The sequence below is a fragment of the Agelaius phoeniceus genome, chromosome 5 (assembly GCF_051311805.1).
Source record: "Agelaius phoeniceus isolate bAgePho1 chromosome 5, bAgePho1.hap1, whole genome shotgun sequence".
Taxonomy (NCBI): domain Eukaryota; kingdom Metazoa; phylum Chordata; class Aves; order Passeriformes; family Icteridae; genus Agelaius; species Agelaius phoeniceus.
Window position 1 is genome coordinate 8,438,449 of NC_135269.1, and position 17,710 is coordinate 8,456,158.

The 17,710-nt window shown below is 45.7% G+C and overlaps 1 protein-coding gene across 1 annotated transcript in view; it reads right to left on the minus strand.

Moving 5' to 3' along the window:
• Window positions 1-2,136: 2,136 nt before the first annotated feature.
• The window catches only part of LOC129119948 (potassium voltage-gated channel subfamily KQT member 1-like), a 409,925-nt gene continuing 394,351 nt past the window's right edge, over window positions 2,137-17,710 (minus strand). Inside the window, exon 17 of the mRNA XM_054632193.2 lies at window positions 2,137-2,446. Coding sequence (XP_054488168.2) covers window positions 2,312-2,446 — 135 coding nt within the window. The 3' untranslated portion in view covers window positions 2,137-2,311. The remainder of the gene's footprint in view (window positions 2,447-17,710) is intronic.

The window sequence follows — 17,710 nt, forward strand, 5'->3', positions numbered from 1 at the left end:
GTATTTGGTCATGTTCAGTAACTCTGCAGTAATCAGACAAGATGGAATGGCGGCTTGTCAGCTGATTTAATTAAAACCACATTGTTTCTTTTTTTTTTTTCTTCTTTTTTATTGCCTCTCACACATCATTAATATTCTGTCTAAGACGCGCCTGCAATCTAAAGATTGGAATCAGTCTCATTGTGCTCTTTCCAAGCTTGAATTCCCAGACACACAAACCTGGGAAAGAGTTTTAAAGGGACAGGTAATAGTTAGAAACTAATTTGATTACATTGAAATGGACCACTCATTTGTCCAAATAAATGCTTATTAAGGGACCAGTCTTTCAGGTTGCTTTTAAATGCAATGCAGGCTTGGCTTTCACGGATATGAGTGGGAATGGAATATATTTAGGATTTCCCAGGAATCAGGTTTTTGCTCTGCAGTCTTCTGCTCATTCAAATGGTTGGTTATGCAAATATATTAAAAAAACTCGAGTAAGTAAGACTGCACCCATTTTAGCTTGGTTTATTATTTGGGTTTTCAGCAGCAGTGCTGTATTGTCCATTTTCTGAAGTGCCAGGTAAGATCCATTTCACGGTGGCAGTGTTAAGGAAACTCCCCAGTCAGGCCATTCCCTCTGGGACTCTCTGGCAGTGGCACTCCCAAGGCCAGAGACTTTCTGGGGCTGAAGGCCCTTCCTTGGCCTGGCTCCCCACACCCCCCACTCACATCCCACCAGCTTTGCCATGGCAGAGGTGGCAGAGTCCCAGATGCCTCATTCCATAGAGCCACTTCTTCCTGGGGCAGTGACACAGAAACAGCCCAAGCTGCTGCCTCCAAGGAGGGACCCCAGCAGAGGAACCCCTGGGATTTTATCCCATCACAGTCTCCCTGTGGCCAGTGCCCATCTCTGTGTCCATCACCTCGCTGCCATCACTTGTTTCCATCGCCCTTGTTGTCCAAAAGGTCGGCAATTCCCAGCTGCTGCTGTGTCTCAGTGTCCATTCACCTGGCTGGCTGTCACCTGCCTTTGTGCCCTTTGTCACCCCAAAGCTCAGCAGTTCATCCTCTTGTCCTGGGCTCCCACCCAGAGCTCAGCCTGTACTTGAGTCTGAATTTAAATCTGCATCTCAGCCTGCATTTAAATCTGCATCTCAGCCTGCATTTGCATCTGCAGCTTGCCAGCCCAGCTACCTGCACCAGATGTGTTCCTCAACAACAGCACGTCAGCCAGCATGTGCACTCGATTTACAGCCAGATTACAAGGCAAAAAATAAATCTAGCATTTAAAATCATACACAGCAGTTTATTTAAACAGCCATTAACTTTCATCAGCAGTGTGTGCATTTCTGTTTTCTTTAAGGAGCCCTGCCACTCTCAATCACAGCTGCAGCCCTCCTGCAGCACCCTGCTACTCGGTGGCTTTAACCCAGCTTCACTGATAGCTCATAGCCAATTACCATACAGGTTCCTTATGTTAAAATTAAGGCAACTGGAGTCAACAACCTCAGCTGAATGAAGGTAAAAGCTTGAGAACATTTTGCATAACAGTCATCAGAGTAGCTGATAACTATTACAGTGTTCTGGTGAAGTAAGCCTACGCAGATCCTATCTCTCCTGCCTGTCTGTTCCAACATGCATCTCATCTCACTGGCAGCCCTTTGCTTTAATTAGCTGAAGTCTCTGCTTCAGCCTTTCATATGTCAACCAGCCTGTGTACACTTCCATATTTTTAATCAGTAGCCTGTTGTCTTTACTTTGTCATTCGCACTAGCATATAAATCTGCCCTTCTTATGATCCTCACTGCTTGGTAGAAGTCAAAACATGCTGTTTAATTTTCCTGTTCACTGATTTCCATTTGTTTCATGTTCAAATGCTGGCTCCTTTCCCCCTTTCGGGCATGCTGTGAGCATTAAACTTAGTGATTAAATGCCAAAAGAACAGTTCTTTTCCCCTCCTGTGCCCACAAATGGGTCATCCTAACCCTGGCTGGGATGCTTCCCTTGACAGCGTGCCCTGTGCCTGTGTGCTCAGCCCGAGTGGGGCTGGGGGATGGGAGCTGGGCTGCTGCTGGCTGGCAGAGTTCAGCTAAAATAAAATAAAACAGGTGCAGAACTTATGTGTGCTCTCCTAAGGTCGTGACTGGCTTCTTGCTGTTTCTTCTCTTTTTTTTTTTTTTCCTGGTATTTTTTTCCTCATTAATCTACTACTGCAGAATATTCCATTTCACCCATGACACAGATGAGGACACCAAGGCTGAGAGATACCCAGAGGTGGAAGAGCAGGAGGGTCCCGTGTGGCTGTCCCCTGGCTTTCACATTTCCTGGGTCACTGGGGGGACTCTGTGGGCGTCTGGGGATGTCTGACAGGTGGGGTGGCTGCCCCTGGCATCTGTGCCTGCTCGCCCAGCTGAGCCTGGAGTGTGCTCAGGATGTCATCCAGCTTCTGGTCCATCTGCATGACCTGTTAGGGAATCAGAGAGCAGAAGAGCTGTCAGATGGCTGCAAATGCTGCTGGTGAGAGGCATTCCCAGGCCAAAAGCAAGGAAAAAGCCTGGCAGGGAGCATGGGCATCTGAGAGCCACCCCCTCCCTGAGTTTTGTCCAGCCTGCTGCTCTGGAGCAGATGACACTGCAAAGTCAGAGGGACAATGGCAGCAGAAGGACAGGACACTGCTGGCCCGAGGACTCCATTCAAACATTTTGTCTCTCAGCCTTTTCCCAGGGCTGATGATGATGCATCCTGCAAACATCTGCCCTGAAACTCTCCTTCACTCGCTGGTTTATTGTGAATGTTTTTTTCCCAGTACCTCTCCCAGCCCTCACCACCCTTGCTGGTAGGACATCATGCTTTCCATTACTGTCCTGGGAAATGGAACAGCCTCCCCTCCCTTCACACTGTAAATGGGTGCCTCAGTGATACATGTTGCAGTCAGAGATCCTACCAGATATGGTGTTTATTCCCATGCACTTTTAGGAGGATAGCCTACTAAAAACCTCATATTAACACCAATGACTTCATTTAAAAAAAAAAAAGAAGAAACAGCCACTCTATAGGAAGACATGCTAATTCCTTCTCTCATTTCTTGGCTTTCTAGCTGAAATTTCTCATCTGTAGTCCCTAGTAGAGGAGTCTTTCCTAACTGTTATTATTATTATCATTATCATTAAGCAGGGAAAGGCAAATATGAATTTTTAAAGGGAAGCTGCACTCATGCTTCCTAGGATTTTTAGAGTTCTGATCTTTTTTTTAGGAGCACATAGCTGGCATTCACCCCTTGTGCTGGGAGGGCTTGCCTTCACTGCAAATGGCTCCCACTCACCTCAGCATCACCCAGTGGGACAGGCTGGGGGCTGCTTGACTTTGCTCCAAAGGCAGAACTATGGCCAGCATCATGTAATCAGCTGGGATCACTTCTAATGATGCTTGAACACAGTGCAGCTTTGTGTTATAGATGAGCCCAAGAAAAAGGAGCATTTTGAAGAACATTGAATGGTTCACTTTACAGTTATCTGCCGTGAAACTATGAGCCTCTGCAAACTGTGATCTGTCCCAGTGGGTCTAATAAACTTTGATAGCAAACCTTTTAGAGTGATATCAGATCTAAACTGAGCTTTCATTAAAAAGGGAGGCAGAGAGAATGAGAGGGAGAGAAGGATTCCAGCCTTTTTCTGTGCAAAGATAACTTTGGAAATGGCCATTGGCAGTGGGGACTGAAAGCTTAGCAGGCTGAGATTGCTTTAAAAGCCAAGGCAAGGAAAATCACCTTATCCACTTTTGCCTCTTCTGTCTCTTCTCACTCCAAGTGTTGGCTCCCCTGTGGGCCCCTCAAACCTCAAGGTACCAGGAGCTTATTCAAGTTCTGTCTCTTTGGTAACCACTATTCTCTCCTAAATACAACCTACTGGGGAAAGAAGGAGCAGAGAATCTCTGCTACATCCTAGAGGGAGAGACGTGCTTGTCTCTCTTCCATTTCTATATTTACAACTGCTAGCTTCTGGTAAAGAAAGCCCTTCTCCCTGCCTCTGTTTAGGTGTGTGGGTTATCTGAGGCAGTGCTCACAAGCAAGAAGGGAGTGTTCAGGATGTGGGTTGGACAGCAGAGACCTTCACTACAATTTCTGCCTTCCAGGTGCATGGCCAGCACTACCTGAGTGGTCAGTCACTGACAAAAGCACTGACACTGCTCTGTCTCAGGCACAACAGCCCCAAATTCTGCTCAGCATTGACTTGGCTGAGAGTCTGAAAGTCACTAGTGGTTTAAGGGTTAAGCAGCATGGAATTAATTTGAAAACCACAGCCTTTATTTTCTCCTCCATTCTTGAAAAGCCTGTTTGGCTGATGCTGGTAATGACTCAACAGAATCTTTCTTAAGCAGAAATGTTGCTGCAGAGCAGAAACCAAAGCAGAACTAATGTATTGCAATAGGGTACAAAGAAGTGTAGGCAGGGAAATGGGATCAGGCAGATGAAAGCTCTTTTGGGGCTTTCTTTTGTGAGGCTTTGTTGATTTTGATCTGCACGCTTTATCTTAGATAAGCTATGCCTGCATATTCCATATCATTTAAACTCTGCTGGATTTCACTGTATTTTGCCAGCTCAGTGAAAGAATGTGACAGGGAATAATTCTGTGCACTCCATTTTCCAGGAGAAGAGGAGGGTGGAGAGTATTCATTTGTAGGGATGGAAATCCTTACACAGGGGAGTAGGTGACACTACACTTCTGTCACACCTTCCACATGAGGATCAGTAAATATTTCCTGAACGCCAGCAAACAAAACTGCACAGTTCTCCTGTGTCAATCATACATGGGAAGGTTTTAATGATAATTTTTGAGATTAGAAGCAGAAATTAAGTGCAAAAATTAAGTGGCCCATAGGAGGATGTAGTCAGCACCTTGTGGAATTGGAGGTTTTTAAAGAAGGGTCTGATCTGGAGGCTGGTTAACTCTGACCAGGCAAAAGAAGAGCTCTGGACACTTGGCTTGAGGTCAGTAGGATGAATTGCAGGGTTAGAGGAATTTTCATGTGGCTGAAGGTTTTTTCCACAGGAGGGTCCTGGTTTCAGGTTTCTCTAAATCCACCTCACAGCTCTGACTTTCCCTAAGCCCAAACAGAAGTTGCCTGTTTCGAGCAACACCCCCAGGCAAGCGCTGGGAAAGGGTTAAACAGAGCAACGTGTTTTTCAGATAAGTAAAGTGAGAAGCCATCCAGAGCTGGCTGCAGAGTTTCCAGAGAGATGTGATATGGCCCTCACTGGCTCAGTGGAGACAGGTGAGCTTGGCAGCTGTCCATGGGCAAATGGCAACAAAACTCCCCTTCTCCCACCTCACAATAGCGCTCCGGAGATGATCTATAAAATTGTTAAAATGCTTTTATATCCTTTCAACTGCCCTGTAGAAAGGAGACTTGCAAAAGCAGTTTAAAATATTGCACTGTTGTTATTGGGACTGTGAGGTGAGCTGAAGGAGTGTTGAAATGTGTATTTATTCTAACATCCCCCGTTGAAAAGGGGCTGGACTCCATGGTGACATGCAGGACTGTTAGGAAAAAAAGCAAAAAAAGCAAAAAGGCACAGCAAGCCACAAAGTCAGTCAGACCATGGGGCTCAAGGTGTCCCTCCCCTTCACCTTGAGCACCAGATTGGCTTTCAATACCCATGGGCTGTTTGAGGATACTTTTGAGCCTCTGTCTGTGAGAGCTGGTGATGCTTAAATACGTCTTTTTACTTCAGTTGACTCCTGCTGCAGAAAAGGCTTGTGGAGAAAGACCCCTGGCATGGCAGCAGGACAGCTGAAGAGGGCTGGGTCATAATGGGGGTTTGCCACATGCTGGACAGATTCCACAGCTCCCATGAGAGCTTTTTATTCTGACATATTTTGCACACACAGACCATAAACAAAATGCTTGTGTGGAAAACAGTCGGAGTAGCCACATGGTCCCCCCCAACTCCTGTCAATTTAGGCCTGAAAAATCCCTCCCCTTGTTGGTTTGGTGACACCCCTAGGTTTTGTCTATCTTTTTAATATGATTTATGGAGGCTGGGGAAGCCAGTAGCAATTATGTGCACACAACACACTGACTTGAACTATTTCCAGAGAGGCAGCAGAAGGGGAGGATGGTCTGCTGGAGCACTGGAGTAAATCTGCAAACCCACAAACACACTCACATGTTGCTAAGGCAGTGAAGCTTTGCACGAAAAGCTTAACCCCACAGATTACATAAATTTGCTGTCACCTCCTGGAGGCTGTGCTCTCTCCCTCCCTGCCTCCAAAGCACCAGAGGCCTGAGCTCAGCCCACTGAACACCCCTTCTCTAGCAGTGGAGAACTCTGTGCTCTCCAGCTCTGTGCTCCTGGCTTTACCATTTCCTCTGTTTCCAGCCCTTGCTGCAGCTCCTGCTCCTGAGATAGCTCCAATGAATCAGGATCCTCTCTCTGCAGCTCTGACTTAAACAGCTGCCTGGAGGGTTTTAACACCAACTGCTTGGGAAAGAGTGGTTTGATAGGCAGGGTTTATTTTGTATGGAACAGAAGTGTGCATATGAACCTTAGTCTGCCATGAACTATTTCTACCTGCAGGTATGTGATTCTGACACTCCCAGCTTGTTATTTGTGATAGGTCACCTAAGGCCAGTTTGGTATTAATGCATTAAAATCAGATGTGATTTAGTTGAACTGGTGCAATCCATTTTATGGATGCTCCCATTTCTGACTCATGTGACATATTGATTTAGCTTAAGCTCGTTATCCAGAAATTTGTACCATTTTCACATATTGACCAGATCTGTCACATGAGGTTTCTTCTCATTCCAGATGGTGGATTGATTTGATTAGATCCTGTGTTTAGCTTTATATGCACATCTGGTCTTGTAGCTTCTCTCTGCCTACAGTTACACCCAATTATTCAAACTAATTGCCTATTGTACACTTCGAAGCCTGAATTGTTTGTTTTAGGAATTGCTTTATTTTTTAGCATGTGGATTTATTGCTGCCCAGAGACTGCTGATTCTGGGAAGGGACATCTTTTGTCTACAGCACTGCCTGCAAAACTGCCTCCCTCTCACCTTGCTTGTCCTGTTAGAGATATTGCACTGAGGTGGAATGCTGAATCCACTGAAACTTTTTTCCCCTTCAGCAAGGCCAGACAATGTCAGTGTTGCATTAGCCTGCTGGTAGCTGTGAGGAAGCCAATGGCCACAGCAGGCACAGAGGCTGGGATTAGCCTGGGGAGATTTCTCTTGTGCAAGGTGTGGCTCTGGAGCAAACTCTGAGCCCGCTCCAACCAAGTGCTTATGGATGTGCTTGAAGCATGTGAAGAGTCTTCCTGAGTTCACCAAATATTTAAGTGCTTTGCTGGAGTGGAGCCAGAATGGTCAACAGTTTGCAGGATTATACCTTTAGGATAAGCTTTTGGAGTCTCCTAAGTACTCAAAGACACATATGCCCAGAGATAGAGCTACACGACCATTTCTCAGGTCTCCGGGGAGTAATAATTGTCATCTATCATGACATCCTGCTGGAAAAAACCTTTGCATTCATATTAGCAGAGAACTAGCAGCTTGTGTCTCTGAAACAACAGGAGGGCTTTGATGAGCAGGATCCCATGAACAGGATCCCATGACCTGGCTGGTTTTGGGATGAGTTGTGACGGAGTTGGAATTGGCGTCAATTCTACAACGATGCTGTAGATAAAAAAGCAGCACTGCCAGGTGGGACAGACACAGGGAAGCACCTCACAGTGGGACATCAGTGTCCTGTAGCCACAGCTGCCAGCACCACCAGGCCCAGCACTGAGCTATGCTCCCCTTGCTGGGCTCTGCTGAGGGTGCAAACAGCACAGACACACCAGCTCCACACCAGCAGCTCTCGCAGTAACCTCAAAGGTCAGGTAAACAGCTACATGAGTAGAACCTAAATAAGCTTCACTTCTATGCTGTTCTGGCAGATCCAATTCTTCATGAACACATAAAAATATATGAACCACCAGACTGTCATATTTGACTTATTCCGTGCGCCCCTTAGCAGATATCAGCTGTTTATTTTCATTCCATGGGACTTATCTGGATAACACCACCATTTTCCAGGCCTCCCTTCCTTTCTCCCAAACATCCCCACCCATTCTTAGGTCAGGTGTTACCACCTCTGTCGGCCTAGGCTATGGTAATCTTTATTTTAAGTATAGCTTCATTTATTTTGGTTTCCATCTACCTTTCCTGTTTCAATGAAAGCACAAAGTCTGTCCCCCTGCCCTGTGCTCCTGGGGTATTTCCTGCCTGTACCCTTTCAGTGAGCATTTTATTTTTGTATTTCCCATGCCACAGCTGCACTGATGGAGCTCCCCAGTAAGACCTGTGTCTGTGGTTGATGTTTTTGGTGTAAGATGCCTTTTGCTAAGCAACTATCACAAGTTGAGCCCTGGCTTTTTAAAGCAGGCCTGGTCAGCACTCAGATTATGTGTTACTGCTTTGGGGAAGGTGTGATTTATTTTTTTAAAATGAATTCTCGCTTCCTAAACAAATGAGATCTGGCTGATGATGTATCTGTGTGTATATTGCTATGGCAGCTTTGGATTAAGCTGGCCAACTTCAGACACATTTGCCAGAAAATCCTTGCAGATAAAAAGTTCATACAGATTTCTGAAAGTTTGGCACTTGTGCAGAAGACAGACATCCAAATTAGTGCCTGTTTGAAGGAAGGGCAGAAGAGGAAGGTGAACTGTATTATTAGACCCCAGAGAATCCACACAGGATGCCCTGACCACAGGAAAAGCTTTATTCAGCTCTTGCCCCTTATTAGCCTCAGATAATCAACCACAAAATAGAGAGTCACAGGAAACCAGGCAGCATAATTTCTACTGCTCCCAGAAGTACTTGTTTCTGGCTCAAGAAATTCAAGTGGTGCCACTCTCTGAGGGTGGACACGAGGGTACCTTCCCACAGCAGCAGCACCCAGCTGCCAGCTGGGCTGGACTCCTGTGAGATATTGTCACATTTCAGCTCTTTGCACGTGCACCTGTCTGTCTTTGTGTCTGCAGCCAGTGCTTTCCGACATTTGGAATTTGTTCCCCCCAGCAGGTGAATGGGACTTTGCAGAACTCTCTGTCTCCCAGGCCATGGACATAAATGGATATTTTTATCGTTGCAGGACGTTTTGTTCCTCACCCTCCTCTGGATCCTGCTCAGATCCTCCCTGTAATCTTGCCATCTCTCCCTGTGACATGGCTGCTCGGCCACGCCCGGCATGACGCACTGCCCTGCCATTTCTCAGCTCCTTGCATTGTGTGGCTGCAGGTCCTGCTCAAAGCCAGCCTGGAGACAAACAACAGGCAAAAATAACACAGCCAGCCCGGCCTCAGAAGTGGATCTGCAGCCTCTGTGAGTCACACTAAATTTCACAATAAAGCCACCTTGTAACTTATCCTCCAAGACGCTGATTAATTTAATTTTTAAATCTCCAAACAATACTGGACAGAGAGGAACAATAAAAAGAAAAAAGCAGCACTGAGTACTCTAGTGGTGCCAAAGGAGCACTGAGAAAGGAGTGACCTTAAGCCTTTCACTCAGCATTTTAGATGGGTGTGATGGACTTGGTGTTTGCATCTCACCTAACCCCTTGAATAGATGGTATCAAGCCTTCACTATGGCTTTTTTCAGCTCAAATAAATCCCCTCCATGAGAATGACACCTAACCACACCAGCCTCATGGCTAGATAGGGTTCACCAGTTCCTGCCAGGGGGAGGTCGCTTTGGGCTCTTTCTTTTCAGCTCAGTTGCAAGAATAACTTGCTGGTACTGAACCCTGTTGGAGAATTCCCTTAGTCCAGCCCTGCTGACCTGACATACCTGATGGACTGTGAGTGCCAAGGTAATTTTCATGCACTTTATCACAGCTGTTGATGCACAACTGCTCTTCATTCACACACACAGACACACACACACACACACACAAATATCCCTGCTTGAGATTATCAGCCCATCTTTACTTGTAGGGTGGAGAGAAAGGCAAAGAGAGAGGGAGTGTTGTTATTGGGAGGAGCACAGGCATAATGGTGATGGAGATTTAGATAGCAAGACATGTAGGTACTAGAAAAGTTCCAGGCAGCTCTTGTAGGACTTGACCAGGAGCTCAGAAACCCAAGATCCAGTCTAGACCCCAGGCCAGCCTCTGTGCATTGAGCACAAGTCACTTCTTGGATGAGCATTATCAATATTTGTTAACCATGTGGATCACATAATCTGTCATTTCCTGTCTTTCTGACACGAAATCACTTGAAATTGGATAGGTTTCAGTCTTGGAACAAAAGAAAAGACAAACAAAATGTAGCAGTAGTCTAATGTGGGGGCTGAAATGTTGGCTGTAGGAAGGAAGGAAGTTGTGCTGGCAAAAGAATATTGGTCCCTGTTGGCAGAGGAAGGATGAGAGAAGATGGTACCTTTGCCTTTCCTAGTGTTGGCTCTTTGAGGATTGACATGGACACAGCAGAACAAGGTTGGAAATGTGGTGTGCTGGTCATGCCAGGAGGAAAAAGGTGACCAGGAAACAAAAGGATGATGGTCTGGGGATCAGAAGCTGTCACTGGGAGGCCACTGTCCGGGCCTCTCTTTTCAGCCTACACCATTTTAGCCAAACCCTGTAGCCAGACTGAGGGCTGGTCTGTGTGCAGATTTGTGCTGCTGTCAGAAAAACAAGCTCACAACATGCCCTGGCCATTGGGGAGCCTGTCCTGGGCCCTCATTTTGCTGTGCCCTGTTTCAGTGAAATGAATCCCAGGAGAAGCTGACTTGGGGAGGTCTTGGGAAGTGAGAGCTGGGCCTTTGCAGCATGAGCTGCTGTTGAACAGGTCAAATGAAAACTTCTGCCATCATTCCTTCTCTGCTGAGCATGGGACAAGTCCCTGGGGTTGTCTTGGCACAGCACACTCACTGCAAGTGTCACAGCCTCTGAAGGTGCCACAGGACCTTGCGCAACGCTCACAGCGTGGTTGGAGGGAGAAGCTGCAGAAGCACAGGGTGGTGTTAGATGTTTAAATAGCCAGGATTACAAAACACCATTGTTTCCTCATTAAAACACAGAAACCCAGAGCAAGTGAAATATTATCAGGCAGTGCTGATTGAGGGTGTAGCAGTTCTTGATTCTGACTGACTCAACGTGCTTTGCTGAGCCCTTTGGTTTTAGCCTGTCTGGCTTTATCTGTCATTTGATGGATTTTACTGGTTTGCTGGTTTATTAACAGCACATGCATTTTTAATGAGTTCTTGAAAAAGTCATGGCAAGTGGGTGGACTCTGGACTGCCTTGTCCAGATTTGGGGCCACAGTGCCCTGGTGCTGAGGGTGTCTGTCTGTCTGTCTGTCTGTTCAGTCACACCAAGCCACAGCATTTGATCCCAGATCAGCAAAACCCACGGGCTTGGATGGTGCAGGAAAAACAACAACACAGCATGGAACAGTTCATGACTTGATGTGGGATTGCTCAGCACCTGGAAGGGCCTGAGCAATGTGTGGGGTGTGACAGCACAAACCAGTGCAGGAATGGGCTGTAGCTGCAGCACTGTGCGTGCAGGACAGCAGAAGAGGCTGCAGGGACAAATGAATTTGGCCAGATTTGTCTTTTTCTCCTTCCCAAGCTAGAGAATTTATTGCATAGTATCTTCTGTAGTTCAGAGATGTCCATGGCTGTTTAAAACACTGACTGAGAACAGAAGACTGAGCAAAGCAGATTTCCCAAACCCCGGAATCTCAGCAGCGGCCGTTTTCCATTTCTTGCGTGCTTGAAAAATAAGCGAGAATTTTGAAAAATCAGCATGGCTACATCCCCAGGGGAGACTCAAATAAAGCATTAATTAAAGCAAAGAAAGGGAGGTGTCTTATTTGAACTCTGCTGAGCTGGATGGATTACCTATGAAAGCTGGCAGTGACAGGACAGCTGTGTGAAGAAGCCCGTGGCAGAAGCACCGGTGTCTTACACAAACAACAGGAGACAGGGCGGGAGACACAGAGCCATAATTGCCAGATAGATTTCTTCCTCATGAGGCACTTGCTAAGTCAGCAGAAACCTGCCTCAATTTTCTGTTGCAAGGCACTGTGCTGTTAATTAAGGGGGGAAAAAAAAGTCAGCTATGCCTGCTATCGCTTTTACAGCTCTTCAGCCTTATCCTGCAGGGAATACTGCCAGAGGAGACCATTATATACCATATTATATATAGATATAATTTTTCTCCTCCATGTTTCTTCTTTTTTCATGTATCATTGCAGAGAAAAAGTACAGCAATAATATAAAGGGACGTGTATTAACATGAACATGGAGGTGTGGGAATATGAGAATGGCCCAGTGAGATTTCACTGTCCCAGCATTTAGCAGAACAATTTAAACCAGTGCTGAAGTTTAATTAAGATTTTGGGTTACTGGCTTGGTTGAGGTTCTAGAGGTAGAACTGGGAAGCCATGGAAATCTTTATGCAACTTTCTGCTATGAGGGAAAGCATATATTTTTCAGGTCAGAAAGCTAAAATCCATTAATAAAAGAGGAATAAGCTAAAATTCATTAATAAAATAGGTAACACTCGTGACTACTGGGAACTCCACAGATTTCATTGCTTACAATAAGTAAGTAGCCAGATCTACTTATAATAGAATTGTACAAATCTTTGAGGTGGGAAAAGACCTTCAAGATCATCATGTCCAACCTTTGATTTACTTTTATTCACCGTGAACTGTGACTTTGATCTACTGGATCAATATAATCTACATATCTGTATTTAAAAATGCCTGGGTTATTGGCTGGGGCTTTTTGCCCCCAGTCTGGATGCCAGGGCCATGGATGTCTCTTTATCCATGCTGAAGTGACCATTTTACTGCTTGCAGATTACACAGGAGCAGAGGAAAAAAACAATAGCCCCAAGAAGAAGAAGGTTTTATGCTGTGCTCCAGCTGAGGCACAGTGCACCCCATCAAAAAAAAAAAAATGGGGCTCTTCACTCTTCTTCCCTTTACCTCTAGCACAGTTAGCTGAAATATCCATGGTAAGGCAAAAATTTGGTTTTTCTTCTAGGAATTTGAGCTAAGGTTTTAATTACTGTTAATAAGGATGTGGATTTTATGTCCTACAAAAAGATTAAGAAAAAATTCTCCAAGCCCCCAGACTGTGCCAAGCCTGGGTACAAGTAAACAGTTTCTCCACCATGCAATCTAATTTTCTTCCTTTATTATTTGCTAATGATCTGCAGAAGACAAAAATCGCTATGAAATACATGATCCCTTCCCTTTTCATTTTGAAAACACTGAGAAACCTCCATTCAAATCTTTGTTTTTTGCTTATTATTCCTGAAAAAATCATCAAAATCAATATGACTCCTTGTAGAGCAGCAGATCCTGCACATTTTGATTGGGAAGGGACTTTTTGATGTAGGAGCTCCTGCCAGCTTTAGTTCAGAGACTTGCACCTTAGCACATGTCAAAAGCACACGGAATCAGAGAGGTGGGGAAGGTAAGCGCTGCCCCATCCTTGGGCTGCTTGGCTGCAGAGATATCACAGCTCCTGTGGGGCTTCACCTCCAGGCCCAGCCCTGGCAGGAGAGGCAGAGGGGAGCAGGACCCTTGTGCACAAGGGGTTGATAGTGAAGATTGGCCCATCTGTGGTGCCAGCCAAAATGCTGTGCCTTTCCCAGGGCCCTCCCCAGGCACTCACAGGGATTACTCAGCTCAGGGTGGTTTCAGGGCAGTGCCCTGGGTCACAGTGGGATTTTGGACATGGCTCTGTTTACCCACATCACTTGGGCATGGCCAGTGAATGTGGCAATCTGAAACACTGTTTGAAAGCCAGATGTGGTGCTCAGGAGTGGATCTGCTTGGGCAGCTGGGGAAGATTAAATCCTCTTGCTAGCCACAGGGCAGCATGGGGTGGCACTTGGGACATTGGGCAGAGCTGAGTGAGGCTTTTGTAGTAAAACCAAAAACTTTGCTGGCCCCCAAAGCTTGCAAAGGTTCAGGAGCCTGTCAGTAAACCTGGACTGAGCAGATTTATAATTTCAAGGAGGAACCTCTTAAAACACCCTGGTATATGCATGATTTTGAGCCTAGACCCGGCCACACTTGGCACTTTGGAAGTTTTGCTTTGGGTTTTTTGCATACAAATCCAAAACACAATGTAGACTCAGCAGGGAGGAACCAATGCAAACCAAAACTGCTGAGTTTAGCACAGCTCTAATTATAATCTCTTCACAGTGCTGGTTTTATTTATTATTGTTTGTACTGTGGTAGCAGTGAGGGGCTCCAAGCAGCTCTGGGGCTGCACTGTGGAAAAGGCAGAGAAGGAGGCAGCATCCCCAGCCTGAAGAGAGCATATTCTAAATAAACAAAAAAGATAAAGAATGAGGGAAAGACACAAAGCACGTAAGCAGAGCGATCAGGGGGTGCTGGCAAGACAAGGCTGTTCTTTGAGTCTCTCTCACCCACACACAAAATTGTATTTGTTTATCCTGTAAACTCTCTGGGGTCAGGGCTGCTTTTTCTAAAATGTTTAGAGAGACAGGATGCAAGAAATGTGTGGAGAAATGGAGGTGCTGAGGGCAGCAGCAGCAGCAGCAGATCAGCAGCCCATGGGACCACTATGCTGGATTTTGGCAGTGAGGGTGGGAGCAGGAGGAGGATGGTGGGGAGGAAGGGCAGAGGAGGAGACTGACTGCCCTCCTTAGCTTGGGGCAGGTCAGAAAACCCACTCTGACCACCTGGGACAAGTCACCAGAGCACTCCATGCTGCAGATTCCTCTGGGGTTGAGCAGGGCTGAAGTGGCATGATTCTTCCTTGGTGTAAAGTGCTTTGAGATGCTCAGGTGAGAGGTGCTGGATGAATGCAAAGATTTATTTTTCATAAACCTCTTCACATATTCTTTTCACTTAGGCCAAGTCAAGGCCTAAAGCCAGGAATTTTAGAGAAACATACTTCACTCTAATTCTATATACATATATATATATATATATGAGAATATAAAAATACATTTGCAAAAGAGGCCAAGGTATACTTTTTCAAAATGAAGCCTTAAGTTAGATTTCCTAAATCTATATATAGGATCTTAAATGAACAGCCAGATTTAAAATCAGGACACTTCATTAAACCTGAGTTCAGGAGTCCAGCTGTAAGTTCTTACTTGAGGATGTTTTGCCACAAGCTAGCTGAAAGTTTCTTATCTTAAAAGACGTTTTTAATGTCTGGTTTTGTTTTTTTTTATTTTTTTCCTCAAGGATTTAGGTGAAGGTTTGGGCCAGTTATTTTATCCCAGTTATTCACCATTCTGCAACTATTAATTAAAACAAACAGCTCTCTGAAGCTATTTCTCACAATGGGGAAGATTTATATCTTGAAACTGAAGCTTGTTTTTACACTATTTTCTACCCTGCGTAAACATCCAAGGTTGTTATTGCAGCAATCACCAACACAAGCTCTCAGAGCTCCTTGCCAGGCTTGTGATATTTATTGTTTGAAAAGCCCCAGCTCCTGGAGTGAAGTGATTAGATGAGAACCTCAGCTTTCAGTTCAAAAAAATGAAAAAGTAATTTTGAGAGAAACGGGAAACCATGAGCAGAATGCAGAGTCAAGGGTCCAAACATCAGAAAGGAGAGCCAAAAAAAAAGAAAACCCCACATGTGTTATTATTTTTTAAAGCCTAAGGACACTTAAACCAACCTCCCCCTTCTAATCTGGCAGAGGGGGGCTGACTCATGGCTTGTGGCTGCCAGGGCATGGCCGTGGCAGGGGTTACTCATCACCTTGGAGTGCCCAGAGGTTTTTCCCCAAGGGGCTGCTCACCCTCTGCTGAGCTGCATGTGTTTGTACTGCCAGGTGCTGGGCTCCAGCCACTTCTATTTTCATTTTATTTTTTTCCTTTTTCCTTTCAAAGCGACTTTACCAGAGCATTCGTTTATGAAAATATCCTGCACAAGGAATTAACACTGACTTGGCAAATAGAGACAATAGGTCAACTCCTGGTCCTCCCAAATCTTACAGGATCTCTTTAAGCTTTCAAAAAAAGAAGCAAAACAGAACTATTCAAAAGTCTTGGCTGCTAAGTAGTCAGTAAGGCCATAACAATGTAAAAGCAAATGTAAATATTATATGATGAAATGTATTTTTCAAAAAGCAGTCTTTTTCTCAGCAGTTTGATGGGTTTTATATACAGTGGGATGATTCATTCCTGAAGATAACTCCAGCCTATGAAACAACCCCCTACATATCATGGCCTAAAATATCTATTTTATACAATGCTTTTACCTTGTGAAAGCTGATTCAGCCTTCTGATTTATTTTACATTTAAGGCTGTACTTCTCCCTGCTCTGCTCTCCACAAACCCTTGGGGGAGAGGGAAAAAATACAGATCAGAAACCTGGCTAGCTCCAGTGTGACTAAGGGGAATTAATATTGGAAAACCAATGCAAGGAGTGCAACAAAAACACAAGCAGGAGGAAAACAAGAATATTTCTGCATAGCAAAATAGCACGTGGTGAAACCTTTTGTACACAAAAGGCAGGGTGGGTCCCAGATGGGGCAACAGAGAGGAGTGTGGTCTTTTCAACTAGCTGAATGTGCAGCCCAGAGCCATGGTGCAGACTGTGTGGTTTGAATTTATTCATTTACAGGGCTACAATTCCCACCTCTCTTCAGGGTGCAGTTAAACCTGACTTCTTCAAAGTGTGGCTTCAGGAATCAGGACAGCTATAGACCAGCAACAGATGCAGTCACAGCTCAGAGGAGAGATAAATCTCCTCTTGCAGGAGTGAATAGATGCCAGAACACTCTGAAATCCCCCTCTTTACCAGAGAACCTTGCATTATGAATGTGTCTCTCTACTGGGGCTCGGGTTATGCCTGCAATAATGACCCAGTATTGTCATATCTGTTTCAGACATAGTTTGTGAGCTGGTGGAAGACAAATGTTGGACACACCAGTGCTGTCAGCTGCTCCAGTGCTCTTCAGGAACGCCATTCTTCCTATTCCTGCTGTTGATTCAGCCACACACCCTGCCAATAAAGTGCAGCAATAGCTGCCTGACAGGTCATCCTGACTGCACAAGAGGGGGCAGTCTGCCAGCCAGCACCAGGCAACTCAACCACCAACCATGGCTGCTCCAGCATAACCAAATTCCCAAGGGTAATGGCAGCCCCTTCTGAACTGATGTCTTATCCCACTGAGCTCCTGGGGCTTCCCAGACTTCTGGAGCCACAGCTGGTGAACACAAAGGTGCAGCCTGATGCAGTCCTGCAGTCCAGCTCTGGGTGCTGTTGTAGCCCAGGGTGAGCCAGCAGCGGGGTGTCCCCAGCTGGTGAAACCCAGGCCGGGTGAGCTGCTGGCACTGTTTTGTCAAGGTTACAAGGCAGGGCTGAAGTGTCCTCCAGCCTGTCCCCACCTGCCCAGAGCTCCCATCCAGAAAGGTGCACGAAGGCAAACAGCTGGAACAGCTGGAAGGGAGGACACGACAAACCAGAGGCTTTCCTCGTTTGCTTTTGCAGACAGATCAAGGGACAAAGGCAGCTATCCCACAAAAATTGGGCAAATACCTCAAGGACGATGCTCAAGTCTGTGAGATGTGGCTTCACAGAAGAGCTCACCACCTAATGCAGCCCAAAAAGGTTGGCACAATCACACAGTTAAACTCAAGCACTGCTCCAGACTTTGGAGGCTGAACCTCAAGAATGCCAGGCCTGGAAAAACTCTGCTGCAAAGACACAGTCAAACCAAC